Below are 20,067 nucleotides of genomic sequence, written 5' to 3'. Positions count from 1 at the left end.
AAAAAGATTTGTCTTATCAATCCTTTTAAGAGACAGTCCTCCACTCCCCCTTGTATAAGTTTCTTTCCTCTGTTGAACACAAAAGAATATATTGTAAAGAATGTTGAGGAGTTAATAGCCAAAGTAGTTTCTACTATGAAGGTCAAAAAGTATCAACAACAATAGTTTAACAGAAAAAAAAAACTCATAGCGGTTTGAGGCTAAAACAACCAAACATTTATTTTTTTCTACCTCCAATTCTGAGAAAATACAGAAACAATGCAACCCAAAAGCCCTAGCTTAAAAGCTTGCTATTAAAGCTGTTCAGCCCACTATTGACTGAGAGAAGGAACAAAAACTGTGTACTCTGTGCAGCGTTTCAGCTAAATTTCAGTTAGGTTACACAAATGCTGAAGTGAAACATACATTAATTATGAGATTGAAGTGGAGATAAACAAAGTCTCATGTTTATCCACTCTCAGCAATGATGCACTAAACAGTCCCACATTCAAAACAATTTAGGCAAAATTTTTAGGATTCATTTTATTTCCAAGACTGCAAGTATTTTTGATAATAAATAAGGCAATGACCAGAAACCAGAGCAAATGTCATTGGCCCCATTAACTTCTTCTTTTGTTTAGTGATGTAAAACAAGAATGGTAGGTGTTGGGATAAAGTGTCACCTTGTAAGGATTGCATAGGAAGGATGTTCTTATTTGGCCAGGGAACATGAACATGTTTAGTCATATGAAAATCTAAGAGAATTTTTTCAGTTTCTCTGAATCTTTTTCCAGTCTATAATTTTCAAACTTTAAATAAAAAGGGTGATTTTGTTATATTAAAGAAAGAATTGATTTTATGGCACCAGGTTAAACTTTCTGACAACTTTACGGCACTTGTGTACATTAAAAATAAATAAAGGCCACAACTGAACATGAAGGATGGTCACCGAGGGGCATTCTTCAAAATTAAATAATGAATAGACTAAAACCTTTGAGTATGTGTGAGCCATTACGTGCAAGGTTTATATATTTATAACGACCTCAGAGGGTATAAGAGGTTGCAAGTCACTGGCATTGTATCTTTGTGGGTCACAGGCTAAAAAGTTTGGGAATTTTTCTTAACTCACCGTTGTCAAACTCCACAGCTCTACTTTTAGTGCATTTCGAATTAGATAAATCACACTTAAAAGGATACTTCGGAGTGAAAATATCATGACAACATCACGCCAATTTGAAGTTTCATTCCAAACCATAGTGATCAAAACTGGCCATTTAATAGGACCTCTTGGAATTAAGGATTTTGAAAAGTTTAACTGATGGACACTTCGGGAAATTATCCATTGAGAGGGGAAGCCATTTGGTGTTACACACAGAGCTCATCACTATGATCTATTGTCTTCAGAGGGACCCTACAAAGGGATTATAAGGGCATAGGAATGAGCCCTTCAGAAAGAAATCCACCCACAGCTTTAACCCTACACTATAAAAAAAATTACAGAAATTTACCATAAAATAGCAGATGTTACAATACAGAAATTTACCAGAAATTCAAAATTAAGGAAATTTCTGTAATTCAACATCCATCATTTTACAGTAAATTTCTGTAATTTAACTGCTGTTATTTTATGTTTTTTTCAGCACCCCAGCTGCAGGAAAAAATTGCAAATTAACTTTTTTTTAACACACCTGATCTAACTAATTTAGCCATGAAGGCTCGTTGAAACCTGCCGGTAAACAGTGAGTGTGTTGAAGCAGAGTTGGAACTTAACTGTTCAAGGCAGCAACCCTCAAATAACCGAGTTTGACAGTCCTGTATTAACTCTTCTGAAGCTCAAACATTTCTATAGTGTTGTCCAAATATGAATATAAACTACCTCTTCACACAAATAGCCCACGCTATCACACTATCACTAACACCATTACACCTCAGAATTTAAAGCAAAGTGCACTCCATAAGTCATCATTTTCTGGAAATCATGAGCTCTGAAATTTTTTCATCTCATTAAAAAAACCATATAAACACATAGGTATAGTGTAAAGGTGCTATAATACTTCTAAAATCTGGTAGCCTTTATGCCAAGTGGTATCAACATACATTTTTCAGTGATTGATCACAAGTGGCCGTTTAAACACATGACCATTTCCATCAACATGTATTCAAATGTGTTTCGAATGTTTGAGTAAAATGAAGCAAAGTATGAATACCTTGATTTGGTTTGAAACACTGTAGCATTAATGTTGTGTCTGACAGGAGTCATACAAGGATATGGACTCTTTACAGGTGCCGTATGTAAGTTTTGACTTTTTTAAAGCATAACAATATCTTAATATGTTTGCAGATATTTAAAAAAAACATGCTAAGTGAACATTCATGTTTATCTGAAAAACAATGCTCAAGTCAGATATTCTGCTTTGAAAATGTGCATTCAGTGCCCAAACCTCTATGTCTTTGTTTTGGTCATTTAACCCACCCAATGTCAGTTTAGCCAATTAAATTTTAGCACCTCGGGTTGCCTTGGTGGAAAACCGCGTATTTTATTAATTCACTCTGAAAGGCTGTCAAAATGTCCTTCCATGACAAAAATATGACCTCCAGTGGACAGTAGCAGACTCCAAAATGAGACGGAGATACAGAGTTCCACAAGGTGGTTATCAATTAACTTATAATATAAATATTACAAACATGAACATTAGCTGAGCAGCTAATGTTGAACCAGATGAACCAGATGAAACACGATGGAAATTTAAATAAAGCCATTCAGAAGCACAGAATAGTGCATTAACTGCACTCCTACGAAAAGGTAAGGTTTATATTCCAATTAATACATAATAATGCTTTTTACCATTATTAAATGTAGATGCTGAATCACTGATATTTTTGTTTACTCCGAGTCACAGTTCTGAAGTTCAATTTTAAACGGTTTGTTTCATTTTCAAGATCTAAGGTAAGCTATCTGCTGCTGCAGATAAATAAATGTCAATAAATGTCACCTAAAATGGCATTCAAAATCACATTATTAGCATTTAACACTGAATAAAGCACATGAGATGTACCTGAGGTAAACATTGTCAGTTTCCTGTTGTTAAGCAGAAAGAAATAGAAGCAGTTTCTAAAATATAAATTTCATGTGCTAGAACAAAAACTCCTTTTGATATGGAGAATATTCCTTCTATCACGTGGCATTGCTTTCATTGAGAACACAATTTTAATCAACCTTAAATCAAGCCTTTAGGCTTGATAGTTAGGCACACTTTTGTTGATGCCATCAATCTGTCAACCTGCGCTGGCTTGTTTTGAACCAGGCGTGCAATATCTACTTCAACCACTGGGTGTCAAACTTACATACTGCACCTTTAAAATCCCCCTTTTCAAGAGTCTGCACTGTCTATGGCACTGATCTGATTGATGTTTGTTATCACTACGCCCTTTCACACAGTGATACTACCCACATAGCAAAATTTCTCTGGCCCAGCTCTGGCCCACACAATCAGGTTTTGCTTGGCCCACATGCCGCAGTGAATTACGGTACATGACTGGACCAAATCTGGCTTCCAGACAAGAGCCAAACACAGACCATATCTGGGCCAAGTCTCAGCCAAGTTAATAACTCATAACTGGGCCTGAACTGGGCCAGATAGGTTGGTGTGTCACGATTGCAATGAAATTGATAAACCCATGGAGTGATGCGCTTTAGGCACACTCTGGGCACGCTTTTTCTCAAAGTGACCTGATTGGTAGAATTTTTTTTCTTTACTTAAAAATGATTTTAGTGTATTTTAAATGTGGGTCAAGACTGGCCAAACTCACATGGCCCACTTATCAAATTTTTAAATGGAAAAGTGTGTTGAACAACTCGATGAAGAAATGTGAACGGAGCACTTTCACATGTCAAGAGATTCATTTAAGCATGAGCTGCAGCCTGTGAGACCCTCTTTGAAATGAGAAACTTCCGGTGTTGTACCAAATTGTGTGTTTGCACATTACACAGTTGAGTGCAGCACTTGCAATTAAACTCACAGCGGTTTATCAAAAGCGTTTTATCAATGTTGTTTTGTTTTTTTCACAGTTGGCACAAATAAAAAACAAAGGAGCATTATCTAATTAACAACTTAATGTATCTGGACAAATTATTTTATTATTATAATTATTATTTTCCCTGTAAATATAATGAATGTATCATCAGCATCAGATTGTTTGATTGGCCCAGACTAGACATCTCACACCATCACACATTGCCAGAACTAATTTCCTGTTTTTATTTAATTTTTTCAAAAGGGCCTGTTCACACGTGATCTTTTTTTGGCAATGTACCGGTATTTTTCAGTAAAAGTGTGCATGTGTGAAAGGGGCTATTCTGTAGGGCTTAAGGTGCATGTTGGAAACCAAATGTCCATTACTATGGTGGAATTTCAGCTTCTTTCCAGCCTTCTTAAATAGTGATATGAGAGTAATGATGTTGTCAGTTTTAACATCTCAAGTAACTACAGTGTTTGAAGGTTGAAACAGACATAACCAGGCAGCCAATGAGGACCACAGTTGGGCATTATCCTAAATTGTGACAAACCTACACAATTTCGTGTAGGAAGTGTCTGAGCTCTCCCACTCTTTTAAAGGTTTAAGAAACCCTCGAGTACTTTTTTGAGATTGTAACAGAGTTGTGTGTGTTGAGCATCATTAAGACAACGTTGGCACCAGTTCGCTTTAATTGTGGGAAAAACTGGAAAATTTTGAGCCTTTGTCAGCTAATTTCATCTTCTGGGTTTAAAATCATTATCGGGGCGGGATGAAAATCTGTGATAATGCACCTGTCTGAGGATCTGTCTGTCCAGGGATGACATGTTGGTTTCTCAATATTATTCATAGAGTTTTCTTACGCTATGAGAAGACCCTGCTTCTTAATTATTCATGACCGCACATGCTTTATGGACAGACCTGCCAAGTTGTGAGACGACGAATGGCACGCAGTATATAAATGGTTGTAAAAAGTTGTGTCTGCTTCCATGACCCATGAGGTGTGTTGCATGGCATTCCCTGCAATGGTGTCAGGGCTACTGATACAGCCAACCTGTTTGTGTGTAGCAACTAGCAAGCCTTTTTGTCCGGAGAGCTGTACGAGAATGGGAGAGTGGCAGACTTTGACTTTTATCAGTTAGGTTTGTTACCATTCAGACACATCACCATGCTGCTGTGTTCGACTATATTTAAAATCCACTACATTTCCAGCCAGGGCTAAAGGTTGGAATAGATAGTGAATGAGACCTGCTGTAAGCTACTGTACTGCTCTAGACCTAGGGATTCAGCAGAAGGGAAGTCCTCATTATTTATAGTGTTTATTTACTTATTCATTCATTCACTTTCTTTTCAGCTTAGACCCTTTATTAATCTATGGTCGCCACAGCTAAATGAACCATCAACATATCCAACACATGTTTAACGCAGCGGATGCCCTTCCAGCCGCAACCCATCTCTGGGATGCATAGTGTTTATATAAACATGATTATAATAATAGAACAAATTGTGGTTATGTAGATATATTATATGAAATTACAAACAGTATATCATACATGTAACCGGGCATTTAAATACTGTTTATTTCTTTTGCATTTTAACTTTGTAAACAACAAAATCATGCCATCTCATGTTTTGTGTCAGAATTGTTATTGAGCCAACTGACAGTTGTACACCCCCTCTTTTTTCCCTGCTCTGCCCACTCCTCCCTTCTGCTCACAGCACTCCACCATAGACTTTAGAAAGAAGGGGGTTCATGACACTTTTTAGCAGGTATTTATTTTAAGCACACGTTAAAAAGTATGTAGCTGTTATATGAATGTGGAGTATGCAGAATAGATTTGATAGTTATCATTATCATCTAACCTACAGGCATCAGTTGCATCACTTCACTGTTTGTAATGATTCATTTAAATATCAAAAAAATACTTTTAAGCAAAGATGTTCTAATCATACATTAAGCCATTTTCATTATTTCCAATTATTTACTTTTTTCTTATATGTAGTTACTTATGGGCTTAATTTTCTATTGAAAAAAAAACTCCTTCACACTGCAAAAAACATGACGGTTTCATTATTGTGTGTTGTACCAAGTACTGAGGTCTGTGTTTAATTTAGGTCACTTATGTTGTGAGTGCTGTGTATCTATGGCACAATAGCTGCTGTGTATCTATGGCACAATAGGCTACAGACAATAACAAAAAACTACTGTTGTTTACTTAAATGTTAAGGATACACTTTAAAGCATGGCTTACTTTGGTGGTGAATAAGTAAACTTTTAAACACACAGTTAAACATAATAAAACATTCAAGTGACAAAGATTAAGAAACAACGTTACTTCCACATAATTTGCATTTTACAGAACATGGTTAAGAGAATTTTATTTAGGCTATTTTCCCCCAGTATAGGGAAGTAATTTAGACATTGCTTTAATTAGATTACTGACAACTTGTTTTAGATGGTTCAGAATCTGTTATTTCTAAGTAACACGGGGACTTTACACTTGAGATATTTTGACCACACGGAGGAAAAACCGCAAATGTGGGTACTGGAACAAGCCCATGTATAAAGTACTTCACCTGCCACATCCGCCAACAACTCACACCCCACAGGAAGCCTGTTTGTTTACATCTCTGACTTTCATTGACCTGTAGATGGAGCCAGAGAATCTGGAAAGAACAGAGAGTCGGAAAGTAAATCCAGCCAATAATAACAGACACATAATAAGTACTAGTCACATCGAGACTTTATGATGAGATCATTTCATATGCTATTTTAAATGAATCAGTAACTAATATGATATTTTAAATAAACAAGTAACTAAAGTAAACTAAAACTACTAGCTGTGCGTTGCTTGTGTCTCGGGACTGACCTCTGCTGGTGAACACTATTTATTGCTAGAGGGAAACATGGCTGCCAACAACAGTATCGAGTGGAGGGCCGTGTGCGAGAAATTTCGCCTTGCCCAAGAGCTTTCCGAAATAGAGTCGAAAAAAGACCCAGAGAATAACCCTTTCCGATCGAAATACAAAGCCAGAGATCTGCTGAAGGAAATCCACTGTTCTTTGAAAAAGATTGAAATCGAGGAGCAGGGCGAGGCTGGGGATGAAGCGGACTGTGAGTCCAGCCAAACGGCGGATGGTGAGCCGGAGGATGGTTTTGAGAAAACGTTCACTGGAGACTCTGCAGCCGGCCTGAGAGCGGCCAGGCTCGCGGTGCTGCAATATCATCTCGGCGTGAACCACATAGAGACGGAGGAGCTGTCGGCTGGAGAGCTGCACCTCATGGTCTGCATGAAGCTCATTGACAAGTGCACCACAACACGGGAGAACGTCTCCTTATTTATACATGTCCGGGTAAATTCACACTACATGGATTATTATTTTCTAAAAAGCCTGGTATGACTCAATAAACGTGCTTCTCTTGCTGGTTGACGTATGACGATTGTGTTTTTGACAGAATCAGCTCGGCATTTTGTGGGCGGGAAGAGATGAGATTGAAAAAGCACAAGGATTTCTGGAGATTGCCGAAACGATGTATTTGGTCTACATGAAAGAGGTGTGTTATGCGTGTTTGTTTGATTGTGATGCGTGTGAGCTTCAGCTGTCAAAGTCTTCCTTACCATCAACAACTGCAGATGCAGAGCGTCAGATGCGAGTTCCACATGACGTTGCTATGACGTATTGAGGTAAAGTTAGTTTTACATTCACACAGTCGGACTTTCTCCTTAATAATATTTAACAAAAAAATATTGTTTACAAATTCTCAATAGTGAAAATCATATTAGCAACCACTGACACTGAAAACCTTACCTAAATCTTTAGCACAGCAAGAGCCTGGCACAGCCTTCACACTTGAATGAGTGAAATTTGGTAATCTGGGAGCTCCAGCTGTATTGATTAGATTTATCTATGTGTAAATCTAAATTAAACTATTTAATAACAACTTGAATCAGAAATTATGGCTTCATGATATTTAGCTGTACCCACAGTGGACCAGCAATTAAAATGGATCTACTGGAATGAGCTCTGGGCGCCATCTTCTGTCAAGATGCACAACCTTGTAAGTGTACACTATTGCAGTGCATTGTGGGACTGAATGAGTGCACTTGATAATCACTAGCTGCGTCCCAAATGGCACACTATGCACTTATGCACTATGTACTTATGCACTTACACTTCCAACAGCATAGTATATGTATGTAGTGTCGTCCCAAATGAAACACTACGCAGAAATTCAAACCGCTTCCCTGATGAAGTTTGACGGTTTCCAAATAAATGACCAAACAACCACATAATACCTGCCGTGAGTATAACCTCATTCACTATCGGGAGGTGGTATAATCTCTCTCAGAGGAGAATTTTGCTTTCATAATCCAAAATAAATATATCCAACATGTGCCTCCGATGGCTCCGCCCCTCCCGCTACCATAAGTAAGGCAGCGACTGTGAATTGCGTGAAGTGTCCATCATTACACACCTACTTTTATCTGTTGAATAAGTGCATCATCCGAGTAATTAGAGCGCACTTATTATTTTTAGAGTTTTCAGTGTGAACGCACTACTTACACTATTTCTACTACAAAATGGCGTAGAATAGTGCAAAAGTATGTGATTTGGGACGCACCTACTGTCTGTTTACTCAGATGGGGTATGTGCACACAAACTTTTAATTTCAGTCAGCCCCAGGGCTTCTGGTGAATTTTCATCCCATACAAAATTGCAGTGTTAAAGATCTGATATCTTTAAAAAACAACGATCTTCAATGCCTAGCTGAGATAAGATATAAAATGGGTATCCGACCAAAAAAGAAGCACTGCATTTAATTATATTTTTACCACACCGTGTCTTTAAAATATGGAAATTAATTTTACCCCAGTATTTTCAATGGAGCATCTGTGCTGGCCTGCTGCTAATGAAGGCACCTGCGTTTAAACAGTCTCTTTTTATGCATTAACAACCAAATGAATGCTTAAGTCTAATAAACTGATTATATTTGAATTAATTATGAAATTGAAAATAGTCACATAAACCTGTCATCAGAAGTTCATCATTAGCTGAAAAACACTAGCTGTGCATACAGCCCATTCAGCCCTAATGATGTGGGGCAGTGTTGCCAGGTAAAGCTGATTTTTCCAGCTCAAAAGCTGTCGGAAATGCACATAAAACTCCCAAAATATTATATTAATATTTTATTTTATTTTAGTTAATTTAAATCGAAATTAACCTGGTTACTTTAACTGTCATAATTTTTAACCATACAGCAACCAACACCTGCAGTCACAGAACCAAAACATAACTGGATCACATCGAAACACTGCCTCCTTCTCACCCACACACTGCACTGCACTTAATGTTAGAGTATGTTTTTACGAAATGGGGTATAAATTTGTCCTATTTGGTGTTTTAAATCCTTTTGAACATATTTAGGGGCTGCTTGTCAATCAGACAATGCTTCTGTGTTTGTTCTTGCTGTCAATTGTGGAAAAAAAGATCGATATAAGTGTTATGATAAAGTGCTGTGAGTTTAACTGCAGGCGCTGCGTAATGCGTGTGCACACGAAGGCGAGTCAGATTTGTCCTTGGACTTTCTTTCCCCTCCTCTTACGGGTGGGCCCACTCGGCTTGCACTATGCACCAGTCACTACTAACTGAACGGAGTAGGAGCACACAGTTATGTTTTGTTGAATATTAAAGTTGCATATAAAAGTTATATTTTTTTAAACCTCCCAAATTTTGTCAAAAATTTTTTTTCTTTTACCTGCACAATCAAATACAAACTGCCTAATTGGGCAGGAAATTACCCAATCTGGCAACACTGGTGAGGGATGATTTGGGACCTTGCTTAACGTCTGTTGAATTTTCGTTGATATTGTGAGAGTCAGTTACTATTAGCGGAGAATATAGAAATCATAAGTGACATACACTATATCTTCTCTTTCACAAAATTACTAGTGACTAACAAAACAGTAGAAGGTATAAAAATAGTAGTATAAATAGATCAATCAAATCTATGTTTAAAGGGTAGACATGTTGAAGATTAGCTGCTGCAGATCTGAGTAATGGCAGAGCAGTAGCTTTAGCTATTGTGCTGATCTTGGCAAAGGGAGGCAGGTACGTTTTCCAGTGGCTTTGGCTCTATAAACTGAACAAAATGTGCTGAGTGGTTACTAAGACTGAAGCTGATAACCACTATATTAAACACCTTTAATAAAGGAGAAAGGTAAGTCATATTAAAATGGTAATGTGGAAATAATTTTAATAATTAAAAGCAATATACACAATCAAAACAAAAAATAAAACTGTAAGATGTTGTTTGTATCTTTAGATACAATATTTTGTAATATATTGATTTTATGTGAATTTACAGTATTCCATGACTCAGTTTTCTTTTTTTTTTTAATTAATTATCGATATGCCGTAGTTGCTCGTTTCTTATTGGCGTGACAATTAATTCTAACAAAACTAAAGTAAACAGCACTGAATTTTGCATAGATACACAAATTGGAGTACATTTACATTTTTAAAAATAGCTTTTATTACCATGCATATTTATAATTCATATTACAGAGGTTTCTATAATAATGTCTGATTCACTCAACGATATGGGCTGAATGTAGCTGCATGAGCTTTTTGGTCTATTTGTGAATGTATTCATTAAATATTAATATAATACACAATTAGATTTTTTTCCATATAGCTCTTTAAAATTATTTTCCCTAAATTCTGTTATATTTATTTTACCAAATAACAATCATTTAGTACAGAGATGCCCAAAGTTGGCACAAGGTAACCTTTGATTCGGCCCGCCATCCCATCTGAAAAGAGAGGGAGAATGTTGGTGGTTGGGGCGAATGTCCTTGACAGATGTCGTCATTTTGAAATTTAAATTTAAAGTAATCTTTTGTTTCTTAGTTTAATTCCTGAGCTACAAAAAACGCAACTGAAGTTAAATGATTCAATTAAATGTTGTAAATGAATTAGACTTTTAAAAAGTAAATATTGTCACTTGACAAACAGTACATCTGACATCTACGAGCATATCAAAGTAAAGGCAGGTGCAGCTCAACTAGTGTATTCAACATTGAGCTCCATTGTGTTATAAATGGAAATGTTTATGTTTTTACTGTAAATAGCTTATTATAAAATGTTAAAAACAATGCTGCATTAGATATTAAATACAATTCGAATCAACGTTATCTTTTGTTTATATTATCGAATAAATGAGGCAATTCCCCTTGGCAAGTTTAATGTAACACAGGTTGGTATATTTTTAGCTCACAACCCTCAGTCAAGTTTTGTTTTTGACCCTTTATAGGAAAAAGTTTGGGCACCCCTGATTTAGTTTAAACAAAAATTCAATTATAACAATTGAATGTTTTTCCATTTAATACTTTTAATTGTTGTGATTCTACCCTAATTTTCTACAACACAAAAATCACAGGGCACTAATAGCCATTTTTGTCTCTCTATGGGTATCAGTAAATGATATGAGATTTGTGTTTTGTTTGCTTTATGCACATTAGGATGGTCAACCACCCCTGGATCTTCAAGACTTTTTTGTGCCAGAAGGAGAAGAATTATCCCAACAAGAGAAGATTAGAAGGTAACATCCCTCTCTTTAAATATACTCAATAAAATGACTATGAACCAGGAGTATTTTAACCCCACGTTTTCCCCATATGTGCCGAATAGGTTTGAAATGGCATATACGCACACGCTGTATTACCTGGCTCAAGTGTACAAGAATCTGCAGCAGTATGAGAGAGCTGCACAGTACTGTCACAGCACCCTACAGAGACAGCTGGAGTACAAGCAGTTTGCGCCTCTGGAGTGGGCCATTAATGCAGCCACACTGTCACAGTACTACATCACCAAGGTACAATTCATATACAGGTTGATTAAAAGAAGTATTACAGTAATTAGCAATTGTGTGGTCCATTGAGTTTATGTATCTTATTCGCTTCAGATCAGTTTTGTTAACATGCTTACATGGTTAACTATTTCCTGTATAATCTATGTATCTTACTGTAAATTAATTAAAGCAAAAATACCACATTTACTGTTTGTAGACATAGATATATGATATTAGAATTGATGATGGGTCACAGTTTTCTAATATTGACAAATTTAAATTTCTAGGACATTGGCTCGATACTGAACTGTCCTTTATATCCCGTATCGATTTTTTAATTCAAAAGTACAATAATACAAATTAATAATGAAGTTATAGAAAGAGTGTATGCAATTAAGTTTCTTGGTGTTGTATTGGATTATAAAATTTGATGGAAACTGCAAATAAATAATGTGATATCAAAATTAGTAAAAACTGTAGCAATAGTGTATAAAGCAAGATTTATCATGGAAAATAAATCAATGTATATATTATATAACACACTTATGTTGCCATACATGAGTTATTGTGTTGAAATTTGGCAGAATACATATAAATCTAATTTATGATCCATATGTACAATGCAGAAAAAAGTAATTCGACTAATAGAACATGTCGGGTATTTAGAGCATACAAATCCTTTATTTTTTAAATTAAAGATACTTAAGTTCAATGATTTAGTTAAGTTTAAAACAGCACAATTTATGTTTAAAGCTAGGAATAAACTACTTCAGAAATGTATACAAAAGTTTTTTGAAGAACGACAAGGGGGGTATAATCTGAGAGAACTAAATTTTAGGAGGTTGAAAACAAGAACAACTTTAAAAAGTTTGTGTATGTCTGTACGTGGTGTAAAACTATGGAACAGTCTAGATCAGACTCTAAAACAACGTCAGGATATTAATCAATTAAAAAAACTATAAATATATCTTAATAAAGGAATATGATGATGAAGGTTATTGAAAAGGATAAAAAGAGAAAGGTATGATAATTTTAATTAATGGCTATTTGCAATACTATGTTGTTGTTGTTGTTGTTTATTTTTTCTATTTGCAGTACTATGTATTTTTTTCTTTATTTTCTTCTTTGGGTCTATGTTACAAAATGAAAAGGTACAAATGGAATCAAACATATTATTTGTCAAAGATGCCAAATGGATCAAATTTGTTTCATGTACAAAAAAGAGATAGGTAAAAGAATAAATAAGTTTAAGTAATAAACGAATGATGTATGGGGTAATGGGGTGGGAGAATAATAAGCTTATGCTTCATCCCGCTCCATTTTCGACCATGTTGAAATGTATTTCTTTTTGATAATGATATTTTATGTATCATATTTTTAGTTTGAAAATAAATTAATTAAATCAAATAATTTAAAAGTCATTTCAGCTTTTAGGCTCTCTTTATCGTAGTATTAATTGTTTTTTTTTGTTTCAAGTAAGTAAAAAAAATATTTCTCAATTAATTTTCTCTATTATTGATTATGCTGGTATTATTTATAACAATACATCTGATGTTAAATTAAAACCTTTAAATACTCTTCAACTCTTTATGAAGGTTTGTTTTTAGATTAAGATAGATCCTATCATTGAATATTATACAAATCTTTAGCTTGCTTTAACCTAAGTTCCGTTTGTGTACTTCTTAGGGACCCCCTCGAAAATGAGATCATCTCAAGGGGCTATAACTATTTCTAAACTTCTAGCTTTAAATGTCTGCAAGGTAACTTCATACAATTATCTTGGTGTCTTCTTCAATAATTGACTGAAATGGAATATACAGGTTGACAATCTCAGCTGAAAGCTTCAACAACGACTGTATTTTTTTACATTGTCTGAGAATTCATGGAGTGGATCAAAATTGTATGATCATAATTTATCACACTATTTATTAAGAGAGCCTAATAAGGTGCGGCATCACAACCTGATCGGCAACTGTGCATCTGAGAACTAAATTGGTTCATTTGATTTACACTACTTGGAAAATTATTGGTTTATCAGAACAGATGACACTGCAGCATATTAATAAATAGGCCAGTTGTTACCTTCGGGGAAAAGGTTTAGAGTTCCTTACTGTAAATTAAATAGATATAAAAACTATTTTAGTGAGTTTTAAGCTATTAAATAGTGGTGGCTTGGATTGATAGTATTTCTATTGTGAAGAAAAATGTGTAGATTTCTTTATGTAAATACACATCTGTTTTTGTATATTCGTAATGTTTTTATATGTATGTGACGACTGCAGCTGAGAGCAAGAGCCCTAACAGGGACAATAAAGTCTTACCCTACTTTATTTATCTTGCTGTACATGTATTTGCAGTGCTGTATATCTTTACAGTAAAATACAGTAATTTTCACAGTGGAAACTTTAAAATACAGTAACATACTGCATAACTGCCTATAGTTTCTTACAGTTCATATTACAGTTAAATACTGTGCAAATTGCAAAAATCATTAACAGGGTAATTGGCTGGATGTATTCAAAAATGGTTCGTCAACTGTTTAACTTAAGGAGACGTTTTTTTTTTTAAATACAAATTACAAGCATTATAATAAGTCCTGTAGGATGTAATGAATGTGACAACTCCCATGATTCCATGCTCAATTACATCATCAAACTGCCTTTGTTTTCTTGTGAATAATCGCCCTCTAGAGGCTAAAACGACCAACTGTGCCTATAGATAATATAGATATATTTTGCCAGTTAGTTTTTTTAGGTATCTTGACATTTTGATCATGTTCAGAATAATTTGAGGTATCTCTCTGTTTTTGTTATGGCATAGACCCGATATATGGAGGCTCGTCATTGTTTGGCTGCTGCCAGTGTCATCGCTAACCTTGCTGGAGAGATCCCCTCAGAGGCAGCTGCCAAAGAAAGTGAGTTTCGATCTGGTGTTTGACTGTACATTCTTTTATATTATTGGATATTGTGTATTTCCCGGCATTTTTCTTTTCTGTATGATGTGCCGAGGTTGATAAATGAAAACAGAAGTCCCTAATTTTAGTCTGTTCCCTAGTGAACTCATAGTGAAACTTTCACTGTAATGATGCTGTTTTTGATTGTAATTCTTCTGAAACAGTGGCGTTTGGGCCAGTCCGTCTGTTATTGTAACACTCATGTATGCGGTTGTTTTATGTTGCACCAGATCCTGAGGTTGTACAAAACCTACATATTTTACAAGAGGGAAGAGGCCTTTTTTTAGTCAAATATGTCAAAATCTAACGTTTATTGACTGTGAACAATATTTTGTTAGTAAAGTTTTTTGAAGATTATTGATTTTTGGGAAACCCTATATATCTATAAAAGTGTTAATTGTCACTTTTAAAGACTGAATTTTTCACTTTGCTGAATAAAGGTATTAGTTTAAAATACAATCTGTTGAACAATACTATACCAGTAAATATCATTAGTCTTCTTTAGGACTTCTCTATTCATTCTATTTTCATTCTATATTTGTTTATTAAGTTTAATTTTTTTCCTCTTTGAGATATAAAGTAAAGATAAACTACTTCTGCCACAAAAAAAAAAACACTTCACTGTTTAAACTAAATATTTACTAAATATTTACACTCACCTGCCACTTATTTAGGTACCCCTTACCTAGTACCGGGTTGGACTGTCTTTTGCCTTCAGAACTGCCTTAATCCTTCATGGCATAGATTTAACAAGATACTGGAAATATTTCTCAGAGATTTTGGTCCATATTGACATGATAGCATCATTCAGTAGCTGCAGATTTGTCAGCCGCACATCCATGATGCAAATTTCCTGTTCCACCACATACCAAAGGTGCTCTATTGGATTGATATCTGGTGACTGTGGAGGCCATTTGAGTACATTGAACTCATTGTCATGTTCAAGAAACCAGTCTGAGATGATTTGTACTTTATGACATGGCGCGTTATCCTGCTGGATAAGTAGCCATCAGAAGACAGGTACACAGTCATCATTAAGGGATGGGAATAAAATTCTGACCCTACCATCTGAATGTCGCAGCAGAAATCGAGACTTATCAGACCAGGCAACGTTTTTCCAATCCTCTATTGTCCAATTTTGGTGTGAATTATAGCCTCAGTTTCCTGCTCCTAGCTGACAGGAGTGGCACCCAGTGTGGTCTTCTGCTGCTGTAGCCCATTCACCTCAAGGCTAGACATGTTGTGTGTTCAGAGATGCTCTTCTGCAGACCTTGGTTGTAACAAGTCGTTATGTGAGTTACTGTTGCCTTTTTATCAGCTCGGACCAGTCTAGCTATTCTCTTCTGACCTCAGGCATCCACAAGGCATTTGCGCCCACAGAACTGCCATTCACTGGATATTTTCTGTTTTTTTCACACCATTTTCTGTAAACCCTAGAGATGGTTGTGTGTGAAAATCCCAGTAGATCAGCTGTCTCTGTAATACTACGACCAGCCTGTCTGGTTCCAACAACCATGCCACGTTCAAAGTCACTTAAATCACCTTTCTTCCCCTATCTCATGCTCAGTTTGTACTGCAGCAGATCATCTTGACCATGTCTACATGCCTAAATGCATTGAATTGCTGCCATGTGATTGACTGATTAGACATTTGCGTTAACAAGCAGTTAAACAGATGTACCTAATAAAGTGGCCAGTGAGTGTATATTATTTAAAATAAAGGTACAGTTCACCCGAAATTGTCAGTGTAAACACGTAAGGCAAAACTAATAGTAAAAAGAAAAGTAGCTATATTTAAAATGTTGAAAAAAATGTAAAAAGCCTGAATTGCATTTGCTGATACATTTCCATGAATTGCTGTGGCTTTTTTCCAAAGGTGAGGCTGAAAGTGAAAAACGTGAAGAGCTCCTGCAGAAGCGAGCTGAAATTGCCAGATGCTGGATCAAATATTGCCTTAATTTGTTGCAAGATGCTAAAAAACTTCTTGAGGTACAGTAGCCATGCTTTTTTAAATGACATTTTTATATAATTTAAAGTCGTCTTTAAGTACTATCCATCACTGCACAGGATAACATTGGAGAACTAGACTTGGACCGTCAGGATGAACTAAAGAGAGCACGTCGAAATGAAGAGGAAGAAAAAGAGAAGGGAAGAAAAAGCGCCATCCTTTTTGGTTCAAGCGATACCTTCGACTCCATTTGCAGCCTGGAAGAGAAAGTAAGTAGCATGCTTCCACTGGAGTTTGAAGAAGCCCGTAGCATCTTCCTGGTGGGTCAAAGCTATGTCACCCAAGCCAAAGAGTATTTCGCGATGGATGGTCACGTGACAGATCACATTGAGATCTTGCAGGACCATAGTGCGCTCTTTAAAGTCCTGGCCTTCTTTGAAGAAGATCTGGAACGACGCTGTAAAATGCACAAACGCCGCGTCGACATGCTGGAGCCTATCTGCAAGGATCTGAACGCTCAGTACTATTTGTTAATCTGCCGGCAGCTGCAGTTTGAACTTGCCGAAACCTATTACGAGATGATGGACCTGAAGCTGGCGGTGGCCGACAAGCTGGATCAGCCAGATGTGCACACCATTAAGAAGTTCAACCACTTGTGCTCGTCCTCCATGAAGTATTATCAGATGTTCCTCGACTCCACTCGTTCACCAGAGGGCAAGTTTCCCGAAAAGCTGGAGGATGACCTGCTGAGGCCGGCGCTGGTCGCCAAATTCCGTGTCGCCAGATTACACTCCAAGCTCATTTCCAGTAATCTGGCCACCCAAATGGAGAATCTCAGTCTTTCACTGGAGTCCTACAACTTCGTAGTGCAGTACTGTGAGGAGAATCCAGAAGCCAAGAACGCTGTAGAAACCGAGCTAGAGCTGAGTATGGAGATGGTCTCCCTGCTCCCTCTGAAGATCAACAGAATTCGATCCACTCTTGCCTCCTCCAACTGAAATGGTGAATGGTGGCCTTTTACATAAATATGAACACTTGACAAATGTACACTACCCCTTGCTCCATACCAGACCTATACAGTAGATGCGTCTAATGCACTTTCACTGGAGCGCCTGTAAGAAACTCTTCCAGCCTCTGTGACAGTAACAGTAAACTCAGTAAACAGTAAACAGTTCACTCTTGTGAACCGATGTCACTGCATGATTTACAGTCACTAATTTATTTCCAATGTGCAATTTTATTTTAAGCAGAGAAATGTTTGATTGTTATGTTCAGAACGAATATGTAAGATATAACTGTACTAATAAAGCATTTTATGTCAATAAACAAGCAAAACAAACAGTTGCCACTCTTCCGTTTGTCTTAGAATAATCACTTTCAAGGACTGTCTGTTTACTCTTATTTGGTCAAATCTTTAAATGGTTAGTTCACTCAAAAATGAAAATGATGTTTTTAATTGGTCACTCTTAAGTTGTTCCAGTCCCCTGAGACTTCAGAAAAGCAACCAGAAACAGTCCATGTGACTTCAGTGGTTCACTAATCATATGAAGCTTAAAAAAGGATTTTCTTTTTCTGCCAAAAAGAAAATGAAATAGGAATCTGCTTGCCTATATCTTCTCTTCGGCAAGTAGCCAGCGTAAGCATTCTCATCCTGCATCTTATGGGCATCATGACTTATGGCCATTAGAGGCAGTACTGTAGCACAACACACAGGCATATTGCCCATTTAAGAGTGCACCCTGGTCTTATACAGAAGGTATAAGGAAACAGTAATTTTACATGTTTTTTGACACTCATAACTGTTCTTGGAGCTTCGTAAGATTACAGTTGTACCACTGATATGTTTTGACAGTGTTTTTGGTTCCATTTCTGAACTTTACACATCTTGCTGATTATGGAGTGTCAGAGAACTCTTGGATTTCATCTAAAATATTTTAAATTGTGTTAAGATGAACAAAGGCCTCAGGAGATTGGAACGAAATGAGGGTGACTAATGAAAGCATTTTGAAGTGAACTATTTACTTCAAGTTGAACCAAAGTGAACCATTTAAAGGGTGTGAGGAAAATCAACTTTAGTAAGCTGTTTGGACAGAACAGTGTGTAGGAACGTCGTGTCCACAGTCATATTGGGGTGATATAAACCCAACAAGTCCCTTTTTTATTTTCTGATATTAAAATAGGACCCAAATCCCAGTGATTTTGAGGCCCACCGCAACATGACCTAAGAGTGCGGTTTTCCCCGCCCACCAAATTGATTGACATGTTTCTATAATAACATGTATACACATGTCCACGGAACATTTTTTAGAAAATAAACTGGGATCAAAATATCTGTTTCAAATCTCTGGGATTATTATAAGTTTAAAACGTTTTTTTAAATCAGAGCATGTTTGTAAAGACTAAAATGACTGCAAACGGCATTTGTGTGAGACTCATCATTTCGAAAAGCCTTGAATAAACTCCAACACAAATACTTAAAATAAACTTGCTTGGTATTTTTGACTAATGAGCTGTATTTCAGCTTCGGTCTCAGTCTTCGGCAGGGAAAAGCAGCTCATCTGCATTTAAAGCCACAGGCTACAAAAACAGCTACAATGTGCTCAGACACCAAAATGGGCAGATTCTGGAGGCTATGATAAATAATCTGATAGGTATTTTGAGCTGAAACTTTACCGACACATTCTAAAGACATCAAAGGCTTATCTTAAATCTTGTGAAAGGGGTTAAATAGGTGCCCTTTAAAGTCAGGCTCTGTCTGAAATCGTAATTGTAATCATGTGAGGTAAATATTTTGAATTTGTACTGTTCAGCTGTCAAAAGCATATGTTCTGTTCGTTACGAATGGATGCAGTAAGAACATAATCCAGGCATTCACCTCATTTGTTGTCGTTATTGCGTGATCTTTCTGTGTCAGCTCTTTCACTGCCATTCCCAAAACCTCCCTCGTGGTCTCATGGGATAGTAAAATGTTCCTCCTACACACACTTCACACTCTTGTCAGCAGTAATAGGTCACCCAGGTACTTTTGGCTACTCTTATGAGATCTGTGAATTCTGAAGTAGTCTTGTCACATACTATTTTAGGTTTGTGAACAGCAGAGAAGCAACACAACTAATCACATGATAATGAATTACTATGGTATATTTAACACTTTTAGATGTGAAGTCATTATTTATTTACTACAGACACAAAGTTAAAAGACTCATTATTTCTTTATTGGTTTAATCTGCACACGCAGTGACATTAGTAAGATCAGCTTACAGCCATTGTCTGGCAGATTATTATCCAGTTGATTGCAGTGTGGAAAGTACCAAGGAGTACA

The 20,067-nt window shown here is 36.4% G+C and overlaps 2 protein-coding genes across 3 annotated transcripts in view; one reads left to right on the top strand and one right to left on the bottom strand.

The window, feature by feature from the left end:
• Positions 1 to 7,308, bottom strand: part of pik3ap1 (phosphoinositide-3-kinase adaptor protein 1) — a 33,008-nt gene extending 25,700 nt beyond the window's left edge. The window contains exons 1-2 of the mRNA XM_073920851.1: positions 6,864 to 7,308; positions 6,571 to 6,660 (exon numbers count right to left, since the gene is read on the bottom strand). The gene's annotated coding sequence lies outside the window, so the exon portion shown is untranslated. The remainder of the gene's footprint in view (positions 1 to 6,570; positions 6,661 to 6,863) is intronic.
• Positions 6,878 to 18,086, top strand: kifbp (kinesin family binding protein). 2 transcript variants are annotated; one of them, XM_073919103.1, is made up of 8 exons: positions 6,888 to 7,347; positions 7,451 to 7,549; positions 7,629 to 7,679; positions 11,517 to 11,596; positions 11,686 to 11,869; positions 14,666 to 14,759; positions 16,674 to 16,786; positions 16,865 to 18,084. In XM_073919103.1, exons 5-8 carry the CDS (start codon positions 11,693 to 11,695, stop codon positions 17,741 to 17,743), a joined length of 1,263 nt encoding a protein of 420 aa, XP_073775204.1. In that variant the 5' UTR covers positions 6,888 to 7,347; positions 7,451 to 7,549; positions 7,629 to 7,679; positions 11,517 to 11,596; positions 11,686 to 11,692; the 3' UTR covers positions 17,744 to 18,084.
• Positions 18,087 to 20,067: the final 1,981 nt, after the last annotated feature.

This window comes from Danio rerio, chromosome 13 (assembly GCF_049306965.1).
Source record: "Danio rerio strain Tuebingen ecotype United States chromosome 13, GRCz12tu, whole genome shotgun sequence".
Lineage (NCBI taxonomy): Eukaryota > Metazoa > Chordata > Actinopteri > Cypriniformes > Danionidae > Danio > Danio rerio.
Note: the sequence above shows the minus strand (reverse complement) of the source record. Positions and strands in the feature narration are given on the sequence as shown.

Coding starts and splice junctions, on each gene's coding strand:
- kifbp (XM_073919103.1), top strand. CDS start 11,693: ATGGCATATACGCACACGCTGTATTACCTGGCTCAAGTGTACAAGAAT. Junction 11,870..14,665: donor CACAGTACTACATCACCAAG/GTACAATTCATA, acceptor GTTATGGCATAG/ACCCGATATATGGAGGCTCG. Junction 14,760..16,673: donor AGAGGCAGCTGCCAAAGAAA/GTGAGTTTCGAT, acceptor TTTTTTCCAAAG/GTGAGGCTGAAAGTGAAAAA.